Here is a 15,123-nt window from a genome sequence, read left to right on the forward strand (position 1 = left end):
AAAATGTGTATTCCATGTGAATATATTATCTGCATAAACATCTAAAAAGGAACAATGCTATGGGGTTATAGAAGATAAAGAAATTTTCCTTTGGGGGTTCAGGGGGAAGGGAAGAAAGCAAGAAAAACAAGATTATAGAAAATAGTTCAATCAAGAGATGATAAAAACCTTAAAACAATATGGTGACATGAGGCTAGGGAAAATTTTGAATTTAAAGGAGATTTAAGTGGAGAAATCCACACGTTCATCACTGATTAGGTGGAGAGGGTTGAGGGTGATGTTGGACTAAAGCTAACGTAGCTTTGGTGTCTAGGTGTTTGGTGACATCACTAGTCAGGAGAGGGAATGCATTAGGAAATACTAGTTGAAGGCGGGTGCAGCTATAGCAGCGAAATAATTGTTTTGAAAAGATTGTCTTGAAAGATACCTGCATTTTATAGGACGTTCCAAGAGGCATTTGGGTCTCAGAACAGAGGAAAAGGCACCATCTCAAAATCTATGCAGGCCATCCACATTGGAAAAGTTCTCGGCAGAGAGCAGAACCAACCCTTAATCAGTTGGGACTTCCAGTTTTTGGGGTAGGGTACTTACAAGAGGAAAATAAATTTTATGTCCTAGAGAATCTGGCCACGGAGCTGGTTACCGCATGGGTGTTTGTGGCACAGTAAATATGAATGGATGTACTACCATTAAGGAGGTCCAAGCAGTCCCCTAACCAGGCTCGCATCCCAAGGGGAATGAACCTGAGTCTGGGGTGCAGGGCCTGTATTACTCTTTATCTTCTCTCGCTGTACTTCATTAACATCTCATCATTTTAACATGAACATCATCACATCAAAATATTAGTCTAAAAGGTACTTCTTTTCCAGAGAGAGCAAATCCTTCCTCTCTCTCTAGCTGTGCCTGTGAGCACAAGCATCATCCAGGTATTAGGCATACCGCTGAGGCCAGTCTACCCTCAAAAGTCCCTTGAAGCTCTGGCCCGAGCTCTGAACTAGACAGAGCTATTGCTGAAGGTCAGGATTCATTCCAGATGCTGGGACCTGCAAGTGGGGAACAAAGGGTCTCCAGAAAAAACAGACAGGGGCTTGGAGGCATGTTTGATACAGCAGTTCCCTGAAATTGCTCATGAGACGTCTGATCTATAATGCTTTGACAAACCATTGCATTCTTTTATGTTACCCACTCACCACTCATCAGAACGTTGTTGCAGTGTGTCTAAACGGACCCCTTAACCAATTACCAGTGAGGGTGTGCAACCTTGAAACTCCTTTAAGAAATGAAGATTATTGGATTATTGTAATATTCCAGTTGAAAGTTATTTTTACTTACATTTATCTAATGATTTTTTTCCATAAAAGCCTCAGTTTATACCAACAAGTAGGATCACTGAATTCACCACTTCCTGCCAAACTTCAGCATCTAAGGTGAGTAATTAAAGTAGGATTTAGCCATTTGTGTCATGTTTCCCATATGAAGGGTAAGACTTTATCAAGGGCCAAATGTCACCATGGTTAATGAGGTTCAGAGAGTGAAGCACTGACACATGTTTTTAACTGCCATTATTTTTTTGTCTTATTAGATACATGTTTATTAGGAAAAACTTAGAAAATAAAGTAAGAGATAAATAAAATTTAAATCACTCATTGTTTTACATTCTGGAAATGACCATTTTATTTTTTATTATTTTTTTAATTTTAGTATGTTAGTCACCATACATTACATAATGATGACCATTTTAAATATTTTAATGTATTTTCCATATTTTCTTTGGTTATATATGTGTATATGTATATATGTAATCATATATATAGAAAGAGACATTGACTGATTCAGTCTATAGATTTATATTTGCCTAGAAATATGTTGTATATATAATTCCTACATTGTTTCTTGTGTTTCCTATATGTCCTATTATATTCCTCCAATGTCTGTTATTATCTAAAATTTAAATTTTAGAGAGAATATTTTTTGACCTTTAGGGCTTTTCACTTAAACCAATCACACACGAACGTGAGTGCACACACACGGAAAACTCTGCAATTTTAGTTACTCTTATTTCTTAATGGGCAGATGATAGGCTTGACATACCCCAGCCAACCTTTAGCCAGGTTACTGACATATATGCACCAGGTTTTTGACATATAGGAACCAAAAGCAAGTAAACCTCTGTTGCGAGGAAGTCAGGAAGCATACTATGTTCTGTCTGTAGTCTTCTGCGTCCTCAGAATCAGAAGATTTCTTGGCTCAGGCCTCCTCTGCTGAACGAAATTCATGAATGAGCTATTACAGTGGTAGATATTTGCTAAAGCCTGTTTTCCACACTGCTGCTTTTTAAAGTGTTTTTTAGTAATAAGTATCGCCTAATGTCATAAGGTTTTGAGGGAAATGATAATTAATTATAAATAAGCTGGCTCCCCAAAAATGAAAACATGTTCTTTGTTATTCCAGGAAAATACAAAAACTCAGAAAGTCAGGCCTTGGGGCGATAACTTGAAGCAGGAATCTCTTGCCTCCTTTGAGCTTTCTGTCAGCCACAGAGGCTGGAAAAGGAACCCAGAAGGGACAGACTCTGATGTGGAGTGTGTTGCAGAGGATAAAATTATGAAGAAGTCTCCACAGAAGAAAGCGAAGCCTCAACGGCACAGACGTCTAGCCGCCCTGCCGGCAAACATCAGTCTAGCTCAGAGGTCCCAGGTGTTTTTCTTTTCTTATTCACAGAATGTATAGTCATTCACTTATTCCAGAAATAGCACTGGGCAAAGGTTTTGCTTCATTTTCACGTTTTTAAAGCACTCTAATTATAGCATGCTCATTGTCATCTGAGTTTCCAGGACAAGGTCCCAATTTCTATTTTTTCTTCTCTATTCTCTTTTGGAGGAAATGTCAGAGGCTAGTATCAGTACAGCAGTGCAGTGTGTGATGCTCAACCAACTGACAGGCCCCAAAGAAGGCCTGTATGGGAAAAGGATTTAAAATCTGTATTTAAGAGAAACATATTCATATAGGATGAGCCTGTAATCTTGAGGATTCTGCATTCAACACTTTATAGAAAAAATGCTTAGCCAAATTTTACAATAGGTACTTAACCCTGTAGTGCAGGGAAAACGGGATATAATCTTGGTAATACAGTTAAGTGGTGAGACTGATTTTAACGAATGTACCACCGCACAATTTCCAAATGAGTTTGTTTCTTTTAAAAGAATCACTGCACTTTCATTCTTACAATATTATTCTTATTTAATTCCTTTTTGAGCACTTGCTTTCAGATTTAGCATATAATAATAAGAAAACCTGCAGTTCAGTGGTCATTTACCCCGTGCCAGATTCAGTGGTAGGTGATAACAGACAATATCTCACCACCATTTAAAATCTTGTATAAGCTGAAATGCATTGCCTAGTTTATCTGCCTTGTTCATCAAATTTGATTTCTAATGCCTTTTTACTTTTTCCCCAAATGAAATTTACCCTTAAAGGGTAGAGATGGGCCACCAGAGAAAATATTCAAATAAATTGCCATAGGCTCTGAAAACAGTAAACTAATTTGATCAGCAAATATCTACAGAACTTTGCCCTGTGTAAAGTTACTGTGTTAAGCATTGGGGAAGACAAGATATTTTAGGCATGGTTCTTTCAAAAGGAATTATTCTGAACAATTGTTACACTGCAGAAATATCTCACGTGTTCTTTTGTAAAATCTTTGGCAAATGGTGTAGAGACTCTTCTAGAAAATCTTCAGTGACAAAAAACTATTACCTCCTAAGGTAACCTTTCTCATTCTATTTTTGAGTAGCTCATTCTCTTAAAATATTTGAAGTTCAGTTCCCTGTAATTTTGAAGTTTGGGCCCTAAATCTTTCTTCAAGACTATAGAAAAAAACTGTCTACAATCGACAGAATTATTTGTCATAATTACTTTGAATTATATACATATAAGTTCGTATATTCAGAAGATATTTATTTAACCTTTGCTGTGTCTAAAGTACTGCATGTATATAATATAAAAGGTAGTTATATCATTTTAGAGTCATATCTCCTTTAAGCCTGATTTCCACTCATTAACTGGGCAATTTCAAGATTTGGGATTTGTTGACATATTTTATGAGTAGGTTGTATGCTCTGAAAACATAGAAGTGTTGAGAAGTTGAAGTGTGCCCAGGTGTTAAAATAACACATTTTAGACTTTAACTATAAAGATTCACTTAGTGTGTGTGTGTGTGTGTGTGTGTGTGTGTATAAAATCATCTATTATGTGCCACTCCGTATGCTAGCCAACTACGGGGATTTAACTGTGAGCAAACCCATATAGAGTCCCTACTTGCATTAAACTTCCACAGAGACAGACAATCCAATAATTAGACAAATGTAAACTGCTACTGTGGCAGTTTTTAATGACTTAATGGCATGAGTACTTATAATAGGGGATTTGACCCTTCCTGGGAGGACTGAATGGGAAAAAGTGATGAAAAATCCTGAAAAAACGATGACTGAATTTTTTAGGATTGAATTCCAATTAAATGGGTAAAAGAGAGGAAGAGCATTTCCAGACAATGCAGACATGTGCTAAAGAAGGATGCTGGTGAATTCAGAGTACCTTAAGAAGACAAGGAAGCTCGGGCAGGGCAGAGAGATGGAAAGGGGCTATGGTGTGAGGTGCGTAGGGAGTGCCCAGAACCATGCAGGTCCTATAGGCTTTGACAAGGGGTTCATTTATCCTAAAAGCAGTGGGACACCGTTGAAAGGAAGTGGTGTGATCAGATCTTCATTTAGAAAAGACTGTTGGCTGAGTATGGATGCCTGCTGTGAATGCAGGTGGAGCAGTCAGGGGGCTGTTAACAGTGGTCTCCTGGGGAAACACTGGCCAATGGGGCTGGGGGGATGGCAGACAAGCAGAGAGGAGTGGGTGCATTTGTTACTTGTGTGTTTGTCTTGAGGAGGAGACACTGACCTGTGTCGGCGATGTATTGGGTATAGAAGGAGAAGCAGAGGGAAATGGCAAGGACTACAGAATTTCTGGCTCTTGCACCTGGTTGGATGGTGGTTCCATTCTTTGAAATGGAGCCTCCTAGAAGGTGGCTGGGTCTTTTGGGGGGGAGATCACTTTCCATAGTTTGACACCTCGAAGAGGACATGCCAAGTGGGGAGTAAGGGTAAGAAGAGAAGAAAGACTGGACAGAAGCCTGAGGGATTTTACCATCTTAATGGCTAGCTGTCGGGGTCAGGGTGCCCCGGTGATGGTGAAGGACTGACTGGGCAGGAAGAGGGCAAACCGGGCGCTTGTTTCCTCATTAAAGCCAAGAGGGGAAAATGTCAGTTCAAGTAGAGTTAGTCAGAGAGGCTAGATTCTATTGAAAGGCCTAAAAAAGTCCGTTTACTTAATGACTTAGAGGTAAGAGGGATGGTCTTAGAAAGAATTTTATTGTTTTTGTTGGAGTGAAGGGGGTAGAAACGAGATTAGAATGGACTGACTGCAAGTGGAAGGTGAAGACATGGAGACAGGTTGTATGTCAACTCTTGGAAAAACAAGATAATTTCACTTCAGAAGATGTTCTGTACAAAAACCTAGAATTGGGGCAGATAGATCAGGAGACTCTGGAATTCCCGAACATTTGAAAAATGAATTTAACCAAGTTTTAAACTGCAATTGAAAAACTTTCAATTACCTGAGGATTATTTGCAGTAAATTTCTAATATTCTATCCAGTAAGCACACTGGGCATTACCACTGCCAGAGGAGGCCTGGGAAGTGTTACTAATTTTAACATAGCCTAAGTAGATGGAATTAGGAAGGCAGATATGCCCGAGTCAGTCTTATAATGTGCTCCAAAAGCTTGAAAACAATGGCTCTGGATGCTGTGAATTGTGTAAGACTGATGAATCACAGACCTGTACCCCTGAAACAAATCATACATTATATGTTAATAAAAAGAAAAATAAATAAATAAAATTCTTAAATATACAGTCTTAAAAAAAAACCAAAACAATGGCTCTGGGAATTAGCTAATGTTTTAACTTAAATGTACCACAGTTCAGCTTTATTAACACAGGTAATTAATTAATTATTCTTCCTAGAGAATTGTTTTTATCACACCCTGTGTTTCTCAGAAGGTTCCGCTTTCTTTATCCTCAACAACTTTCCCCCCATCTCCTGAAAGCAGGGCTCCCAGTAAAAATAATATTCTTATTGTTTCCTACATCTGCAGCTTTTAATTCCCTTTAATTTTCTCTCAGTGTCCTTTGTTAATTTATTCCACTGAACACACATATACTAAGCATTTATGCTGGGCCAGGCGCTGAGATCTCAGAGATTGACATAGTTCTTGCTCCTGAGAAGCTGAGAGTCTACTGGTAGCCATTCCAATCAAAGGAGACCTTTGCCTGCATCATACATTTTTCATACCGCTGTTTCCCATCTTTTCAAGTATGAGGACATCTTTTTTAAAAAATGACACAGACATCTCACGTAATACTAGGCATGCCTGGAATCTATTGATTAAGAACTATGTAAGAGAAAGCCATCATAGATATTTTGAAATGAATGAATATCTTATGTCCTCACGGCAACATCTACATAAATTTTAAGAGCAATGTGTATATCCATATGAGATGTTATTTATTCAGTGTATGGGCAGTAATTCATGGAGATCGTTTGCAGAATACTACCAGCCCTTTGATTCACTGGTGAGGCCCATGGTCTGAAGCACTCGTTTCACATCTAATTTGCTTTATGATTCTCTTATTTTATTGTTGTGTATTGTTACTTAACTTTTGCAAGTGCTTATCTAAATAATATACTTCTTGAGGGCAAAGATCAGAAATTGGATTTCCTGTTTATCCTACAGAAGTTTGCTTGTGTACAGAACTGAATAGAGGCTGAATAAATGTGGTTTAATGTGTACCAGTGATTTCTCCTAACCCTTGTATATTTTCTGTTAATATCTTGCCATAGGCCTCTTCTTGGGAAATGAATAGGAAGCAGAGTCAAAACCTTGTGCAGGAATGCCAGGCTTTGATTGAAGTTGAAACTAGCAATGGCGATTGTCCAGATATAATCCTGGTGAGATAAATTTCATAGGCTAAATGGCACCTTGAGATTGATTCACATTCATGAAGATTAGAGGAATTCAAGGTTAGAGGAATTCAAGAAGCATGTCATATTAGTACCTCAAAGTAACTGAAACATTTAATTAAATAACCTAATTTTTAGGTGAAGAAACAAGACTCAGAAAAGTTAGTTACATATCCAAGACTATAGAAACTAGTGAAAATAGAACTGGGATTTGTATGTCCTGACTACTAATCCATGAAGCTTTTCATTTTAGTTGTCATGGTGAGAAAGTTCAATAGTATGCAAATCCATATAAATGATATGTATACGTATATAACTTGAAGGTCAGCTTGAAACCTACATGCCCAAATCCAAAGCATATGACCCTTTCTGTAATTTATAATATGGATCCCCACCAGAAAGTCTAATTCTCAACTGACTTATGTTAGGCCGCTGCCAAAAGCCCTAGAGAAGTCTATTCAAGAAATACAGATGTATTTCTGTTTGCTCAAGAAATCAGGTGTACCCCTGATTCTAACTTTGGTAGTCACTACCAGAGAGTTTTGTATCTGACCTGTAGATCCCAGCAGACTCACTTTGCCTCACTGATGCACGTGTGAAAGAAAGCCTTTGGTATTTAGGAAGAATTGACTCAAGGACTGGTCATGTGAGGAACACTGCATCTGTGAAGCCATGTTAAAGACATTGTCCATTATGCTACTTAGTGTTCTTTGCACTGTAATTTAAAACTTCATTTAGACATTAGAATTTAGTGTCAGGAAAAAATCTACTTGTTGCTTCCTTTTTATTAGAATATGAATTGTATTGCTCACTATAGAGTTCTCTTTTTACTTTGACCATCAAGAAGCTTATAGCTAAACTTTAAATAAGAATAACTATAGTCACCTAAATGGTTGCTGTTTGTTGACATGATAATATATGGGAGGGTATTTAGAAAGGGGCCTGGCCTTGCCGGGGTGGCTCAGTCAGTTAAGGGTCAGACTCTTGATTTTGGCTCAGGTCATGATCTTAGGGTCGTGAGATCGAGCCCTGCGTCGTGCTCCATGCTGGGTGTGGAGCCTGCTTAAGATCCTCACTCTCTGCCCCCCTCCCCAGTGCACATGTGCATTCTCTTTCTCCACCCCCCCCCCCCCCTGCCGCTCCAAAGAAGAAAGGGCCTGGTCTCATTGTACCTGTCTTTAGGTGAGGTATCTCAAAACGCTATTTGGAATTGTGGATTAGGTTTTATTTACCAGCAAGCCAATAAAGACCATATGTCTTCTGACTTCAGCCTAATGTCTGTGCCCATCAGCAGAAAATCATTGTCAGAAGGTACACAGTATAACAATAACGGAGGTTTTATTTAAAAAAATGTTTTTCATAATGGAATATTTCAAACATAGAACCATCAGCTCCTGTGTGCCCATTTCCCAGCTCCACAGGGACCAACTCCCAGCCAGTTTTATCTCATCCACGTTCCCTGCCTGCCCCCTTACTCCCAGGCATCACATGGCTTCTTCCATAAACTGTCATTGCATTAAGAGGCCATCTGAAGGGATGTTGAGAAGGTCTAGGAGTCATTTGTGAAAGGGAGCAGGAAAAAACCTGCACAGTGACAAAAAGGAACGAGTAAATCCAGGATGTGAAGAAAGGAAACACCAAAGTATTTTTCAAAAGGAAAAGACTCAAAATTTAATCAGCAACCAGAAAGGAGGAGGAAATGCAACTGGTATTGTAGAGAACATGATGTCGCTGCCCCTGTGAGCCATGTCAGTCCCCACCTGCTTTCTAGAATCCTGGTGGCATGTTTTTCACGTAGCCCTCCCTCTGTCACCTCCCTAAGCTTTGCATACAGCTTTTAGCAAGAACTTTTTCATAAATTACATATGACATTTATATTCAAATTGTTGTTGTCTTTTTATGTAATAGTTCTCAAGTTTTATGTTACTTGTGTGTGTGTTGGGGGGTGGGCTAGGATGTATTCGTGCCCCATTGATCCTCGTGGGAAGTCTGTTCTCAGACTCAGGGTGCCTGGTTTATTTCGATAAATATGAATTATCCACAGATGCGCATTAATTTCTGTGTTTGGCTGTAGTTGCAGTAATTCCAGTAGGAAATAATTGCTTCTGAGTGTTTGTACTTTCTTAAACTCATAAATTAAAAATAATTCTTCTTAACCCCTGGCCTTCTACCCAATTCTTGTCTCCCTATGGTGCTTCCGTTGTGTGTGTCTGCGCACATATGCTTTAATTCTGACTCCACACCTGTCTCATTTCAAGAAGGAAGGCGCTCAGGACCAACGGTGCTGCAAGAGGTTATCACTTAAAGAAGCAGAATTAGCTACTACACAGGGCACTTCTCATGTCCCTGCAACCGGGTGGTTTTTACTGTTTTGGTGAATTTACTGCGACCCAGGGCCTTATTTTCAAGTGTAATAGGCTGAGAAATATAGGTTCAGCACATCAAAGAAAGCCCACATCACAGGGATGATTTCACATTATCCAAACTGATGGGACCGTTGTATAATATCATAATAGCAGCTGGGTCATTTGAAAGATAAATACCGCCTCCATCCAGTTGGAAGGCACACGCTGACTTACACCGTGCATTCTCTCCCTTTGTGCCAACCTGCATGGGCTGGCCCAATTATGGGCTGACGGTTGCTGGTGAGTTATGTGCCTGAATATTTAAAAGGTTTCCAGCTAAGACAGGCTGCCGTGGCACCCTCCCCCCAAAGCATGACAGTGACGATGTTACCCACGTGACTGGCTATACCACTAAACGGGGCACTGGCCCAGCTCCCAGGCCCTGTTCCACCTGTGCTCCTAGGAGCGTATCTTTCTCACGTTGAATGGGGAACGAGTCTGTTCCTTTAAGTGCCTTCTTTCCTTAGCCGTGTCTGTCTGTCTGCCTTTTGAATGGATTTTTTTTTTCATAGTAGTGTACTTCATTTTTCTCTTTTCCAAGTTCCGGGCACAACTCCCTCGGGCTGTCCTACTGAGAGTTGTGCAACTTCGCCTGAAATGATGAGAGTACTGGTGGCTGTTCAGATCTCTCTTGAATCTGACCGCTGCTGGTGACTGCCGCCATGGTATCATTCATTCTCCTAGATCATCTTGTCTGCTGTGGCTCAGGGTTACAGCAGTTGGACCTGTTTTCCTAAGTACCTCCTCCTTTCATTCCGCCCCATTCTTGACTGAATGTTCTTCATTTTCTTTTCTCTCCAAGGCTTATGGTCTATGAAAGCTATTTTTTTTAAAGATTTTTTATTTACTTATTTGACAGAGAGAGACACAGCGAGAGAGGGAACACAAGCAGGGGGAGTGGGAGAGGGAGAAGCAGGCTTCCCGCGGAGCAGGGAGCCCGATGCGGGGCTCGATCCCTGGACCCCGGGACCCCAGGATCATGACCCGAGCTGAAAGCAGACGTTTAACGACTGAGCCACCCAGGCGCCCCTGAAAGCTATTTTTTAAGAAAAACATATTCTTTTGTTTTATTTCTTTTTCTTATTGAGATAATGCTCATTTTCTAGTCATTTTTAAGGTTTGTCTTTTTTGTTCCACACCATGTCTCACACTCAACATGCTCCTGGATCCTCCATGCGGCACTGGGCTTCATTTTCCTTTTCTCCAGTTGCTTCTGATCCCATAGTTTGCTGGTGTTGCTTCTGGCATTTTTTTTCCTTCTTGATATTAATTTCTACCTGGCCTTCTAGCCAGCACAGTACATTCATTTTCAAAGTCCATGCGGTGAGAGTGTTCTTGGTCAGACCTTGCTTGTCATTTGGCACCGTGGAAGTCTCCAACTGGGACTCAGTTAAAACTCTAGGCATTTTCTAGAGATTAAAAAACTGTTGTAAAAATAATGAGGAGTTTTTAAAGAACATCTTAAACCTCTTCAAAATGCCCTAGGTAGCCTCCCTGTTGGACCCTTGGAGACATTACGTGTGGGGCTATCCGTTTGCACTGCAGCAAACTTCTTTCGTTATTTCTCATGATCTCGTTAGCACGGGTGCAGTCCCCTCCACACCTTCAGGGGAACTGATGTGATCCAGATTTATTATCTCTGACCCTGTAAAACTTTATTCGGAAATTCTTCTGTGTGTGTTCCTATGTATGTGTCTGTTAGTGGGGTGAGCCTTTCCTCTTTCTTTGTGGCCATGATGAAATTCAGGTACTATGCTTCATGTGTATCATCTCATCTGATTTTTCTGAATTTAACCTGAGGGGTTAAATTCTCTTTTCATCCCCATCTTACAGGTGAGGAAAATAAACTTGCTCAGGGTCACACTGCCAGGAAGTGGTCACCTTGAACCCTAGCTGTTGAGCTTGACCTCCCACTTTTTTAACCACGTCTCCTTATGACTTTCCCTTTATCCTCCATCTCCCTGCACTGTCCTCCGTGTCTGTTCACCCAGCCCATTCCACACAGGTTGGTTGGAGTACACAGATAGACTTTACTCAGGGGCGAGGATTTCAAGGTACAAATAGATACCGCATTGAATAACGTTCAGCATTTTGGCTTTGGTTTCCTAAATTCCATAGATGGGCCTTCTCCGGGCAAGAGTCTTGAATTTATTTTAAAAAATCAGTCCACAGTCCTTGCCCACATTAAGCTAACTTCCCTTTAGCTCATGTCTCCCCTTATCCACCCTAAATCTGACCTATCCAATAAAGTTTCATCTTCCATGTTCAAAACACATACCCTGCCCTCTCTGATTCTGAACTCTTTCTGTCTCAGGCATTTCCAAACCCATGTGTAAAGTTCAGATTTGTCCCCATTAACCCCAGATGGGAAGGAAGTAGAAATTCTTTTAGGTCACCCCCTGTAGATGCACCAGCCTCTGTCAGGGGGATCAATGTCTGAGTGAAGGTTGCTACAGTTCTGCTTTACTAGAGCATTGCCCTGTGGTACTGTTATAATTAAGAGTTTGTCTAAGATCAGTTCAAAACTCGAGCGCACTGCTGTGTGATATATTGGCAGTTCAACTTTACTCCAGGCAAAAATTTGGCTTATGAGCCCCATACCACATTGGTGTCCCTCAAAATCAAGCCATCTGATCAACTGGCACTGCACCGTGTTTAATAGAAGAAATAAAAATAAAAGCAAAACAGTGGGACTAGATTATCGAGCATCCTAGCAAAGAGGTAACAGTCTCAAGTTATGTCACCAGATGAGCCATAGGAAGAGACTGTACAGACTAGATGTCCTAGGGGGTCTGTTCTGAAAGGGGACTGGGAAAATTAGGTTGCTAGGCTATAGCAGAAGGTCAGAAAAGCAAATGATCAATTTGAAGAAAGATTCAAAATTCAGGAATACCAGGAGAATAACATTACCAATGCCAACAGTAAGAGAAGTTGAGTTGAGTGGAAATAATTTTCTGAGACTGGAGTCAGAGCATAAAAGTATCAACTTTTTGTTGCCCTTGTGCATGCTTTTATTCATCATGTGCTCCAAATTGACATTATGCATATTTTCTGACTCTGATAGGAAGCAACATTTACCTTCTTCCTAAATACTGGTATTTGTCATTTTTCTGAATTATATAATAATCTTTTTTTCTTTTTCTGCTCTGAATATCAGTGGCAAACCCAGGTTGCTAAGACAGTGAAAGAACACCCGTCATGGTTACTTCAAGTTGGGTTAGACCTGCTTAGTTAGTAAGCAGAAACCCTACTACCTTTTTGGTTGGCTTGACTTGAGCCTTTTTGCCCACTGTGGTCATGTGGGCCTTTTTTTGGCTTGCACCTGGTCTCGGGAACAGATTGGCAGATGGATTCATTTCATTTTTCCCAATCTGCAGATATTTTTTAAAAAAATTGATGACCAGATCGTTGACAGATGTATTTTAAGAGTTTGGCAGGGGAGTCTCTGTATTTGCTATGAAAGATGTAACCTCCAGTGTCTAGCCCAGAATGTGGAACTTTGTGGGGCTAAGGAAAGACATATGAATAAAGGAATGAGTGGATGGAACCATCTTCCTGTCTCAGAATGAAGTCCTTTATTACAGTTATGCCTCGTTAGTTCTTTGGGGACATCTTTCAAAAGAGGCTGAATCCAGCTCAGGGAAGTCATCAACCAGTTCTGAATCTCTAGGGCCACTGACAGGGTCTCTGTGGTATGTCAGACAAGCTGGGAGCCACCTGGAATAGCTGATGAGTCTCCAGTGTCTGGGTCTATGCTCTGTGGTAGCCAAAACCAAACCACACCACAACCCCCAGAAAAAACAGCTATAAGCCCTCTGTTTTGGCATCAGTACTATATGACAATGAAGTTAAAAGATGACTCAGTAACCCAAGTGCGGCTAAAAAAGGAAGGAAAGCAAGTAACCCGCATAACCAGTCCCTAAATCAGCTGCATTCGCCCTAAATACGCATCATTTTTCAATTCCTAACAGAAATTGTTTTTTTAAGGGGAAACTGCAATGGTATTGCAAGAACATGATTTCAGATGATCGAAGTTGCCTTAATTTCAAAAGCAGGCCATTTCTTAAGTTTTCCTGGCTGATGATGTTACCATTGCCTCTGAACTTGCATAATGCTGTGATTGTTGCTAACAGTATCAGAAATTTCACAGGTAGAGCCAACTCCTTTAGGAGATACAAACCAGAGCTGCCCTAAGGGCTGTAGAGGAAAAAATGGCTGTACTCACTCTCCACAGTATAATTCATCAGCTCACCAGTGGACTTACAGACTTACAACAGACACAGAGACAGCATGTGATACAGCCCCTGACCCAAAGGACGATCTCGGGAGCAACTTATGAACCCGAATATTCAAGTGCCAGTGTGTGGACTACCAGCGACCATGTACCAATTAAGACAAATGTATAAACAATACTATATCAGATTCTGAGAGACACCAAATATATATATATATATATATATATATGATCCTTGCTCTAAAGGAGCAGGAAAATTGCAAGAGATTTTTACAAAACCACCTGTTAACATTATTTTACAGAAAGTTGACAGACTGCGCTCTGACGGACCGACCCAAGTTCAAAGTCAGACCTACATGCCACTTACCGGTTGTATCAACTTATGGTCTTCTGTTTTCTTATCTATAAAATGGAAATAATCTTACCTACTCTCAAGATTGTTATGAGAATTAATGTGATGATATGTGACAGAATGAAAATAATTATTTGTGTTATGAAAAACATTTTTAAACACCATTTTCTGTAATTCTGAAGAGGGCAAGTTCAGCCTTTATTGGTTGGGCCAGGACATGGGAGCAAAGAATGAAAATTGAGAGACTGAAATTGTTCTGTGGAAGCAAAGGGAGAGCTGGGAGGGTGCATGTGAGGGGTTGGGGGAAGGAGGAAGGGCATCCCGGAAGCCAAAAAACATGGTACTGCAGAATTGGAGAGGCTGGAGGGGGCAGTGTGCGGAGAGAGGTGAGCAGGCAGCCAGCAGTCGAAGACATAGAAATAGAGGTGCTTCATGGTTATTTGAAATAGATTTTTGCCTTATGTAAACATGTCTGCCATTTGTCAATACATGTCTTTAGTAAATTCTGCACATTTATTAGTGCTTTGTAGCGTTGGATTTGTTTTGGGGAGGTGGACCCAAGTTTCAAATTCTGCTCTGAAGTATCATGTAAGAATCAAGGCCGCTGTAGGATCCCAGTCTTATCTGGGCTACATAGGTAAGATGCTTGGCTCTTAATACTAATAAAAAATTGTTTGCAATTTGCTAGTAATAGTGTTTCAGAGAAAGGAAGAAATCAGTATGGTCTGGAGTAACTGAAAAGGACATTTTGGAAAGAGCAGACCTTATACTTGTCTTGAAAGGTGTGAAACACAAGAGGGAAGGAAAGAGAGGCATACCACGTAGAGAGAACAGCACGGGCCAAGGTGTGGAGGTGCTTACAGGGAATTCTGAGGACAGCCTTCTGGTTAGAGCAGAGGGTGTTTTTTAAGAAGTACTGAAATTATGTTCACATAACTTAGAATCATATTGAGAAGGGCTTTGAAAGCCAGATACAGAGTTTGTACTTGAGGTAGTAACCAGTCAGGACCTGTGGGAACGTTTTGAGAAGGAACATTGGATCATGGAGATTTTGTGTAGGAAAAT

At 40.4% G+C, this 15,123-nt stretch overlaps 1 protein-coding gene across 1 annotated transcript in view; it reads left to right on the forward strand.

Annotated features, from left to right (window-relative positions):
- Positions 1–15,123, forward strand: part of MORC1 (MORC family CW-type zinc finger 1) — a 171,955-nt gene that overhangs the window by 121,072 nt on the left and 35,760 nt on the right. The window contains exons 18-20 of the mRNA XM_027581731.2: positions 1,362–1,427; positions 2,452–2,697; positions 6,948–7,055. Of these exons, the coding sequence (XP_027437532.2) occupies positions 1,362–1,427; positions 2,452–2,697; positions 6,948–7,055 (420 nt within the window). The remainder of the gene's footprint in view (positions 1–1,361; positions 1,428–2,451; positions 2,698–6,947; positions 7,056–15,123) is intronic.

The sequence above is a fragment of the Zalophus californianus genome, chromosome 1 (assembly GCF_009762305.2).
Source record: "Zalophus californianus isolate mZalCal1 chromosome 1, mZalCal1.pri.v2, whole genome shotgun sequence".
Classification (NCBI taxonomy): domain Eukaryota; kingdom Metazoa; phylum Chordata; class Mammalia; order Carnivora; family Otariidae; genus Zalophus; species Zalophus californianus.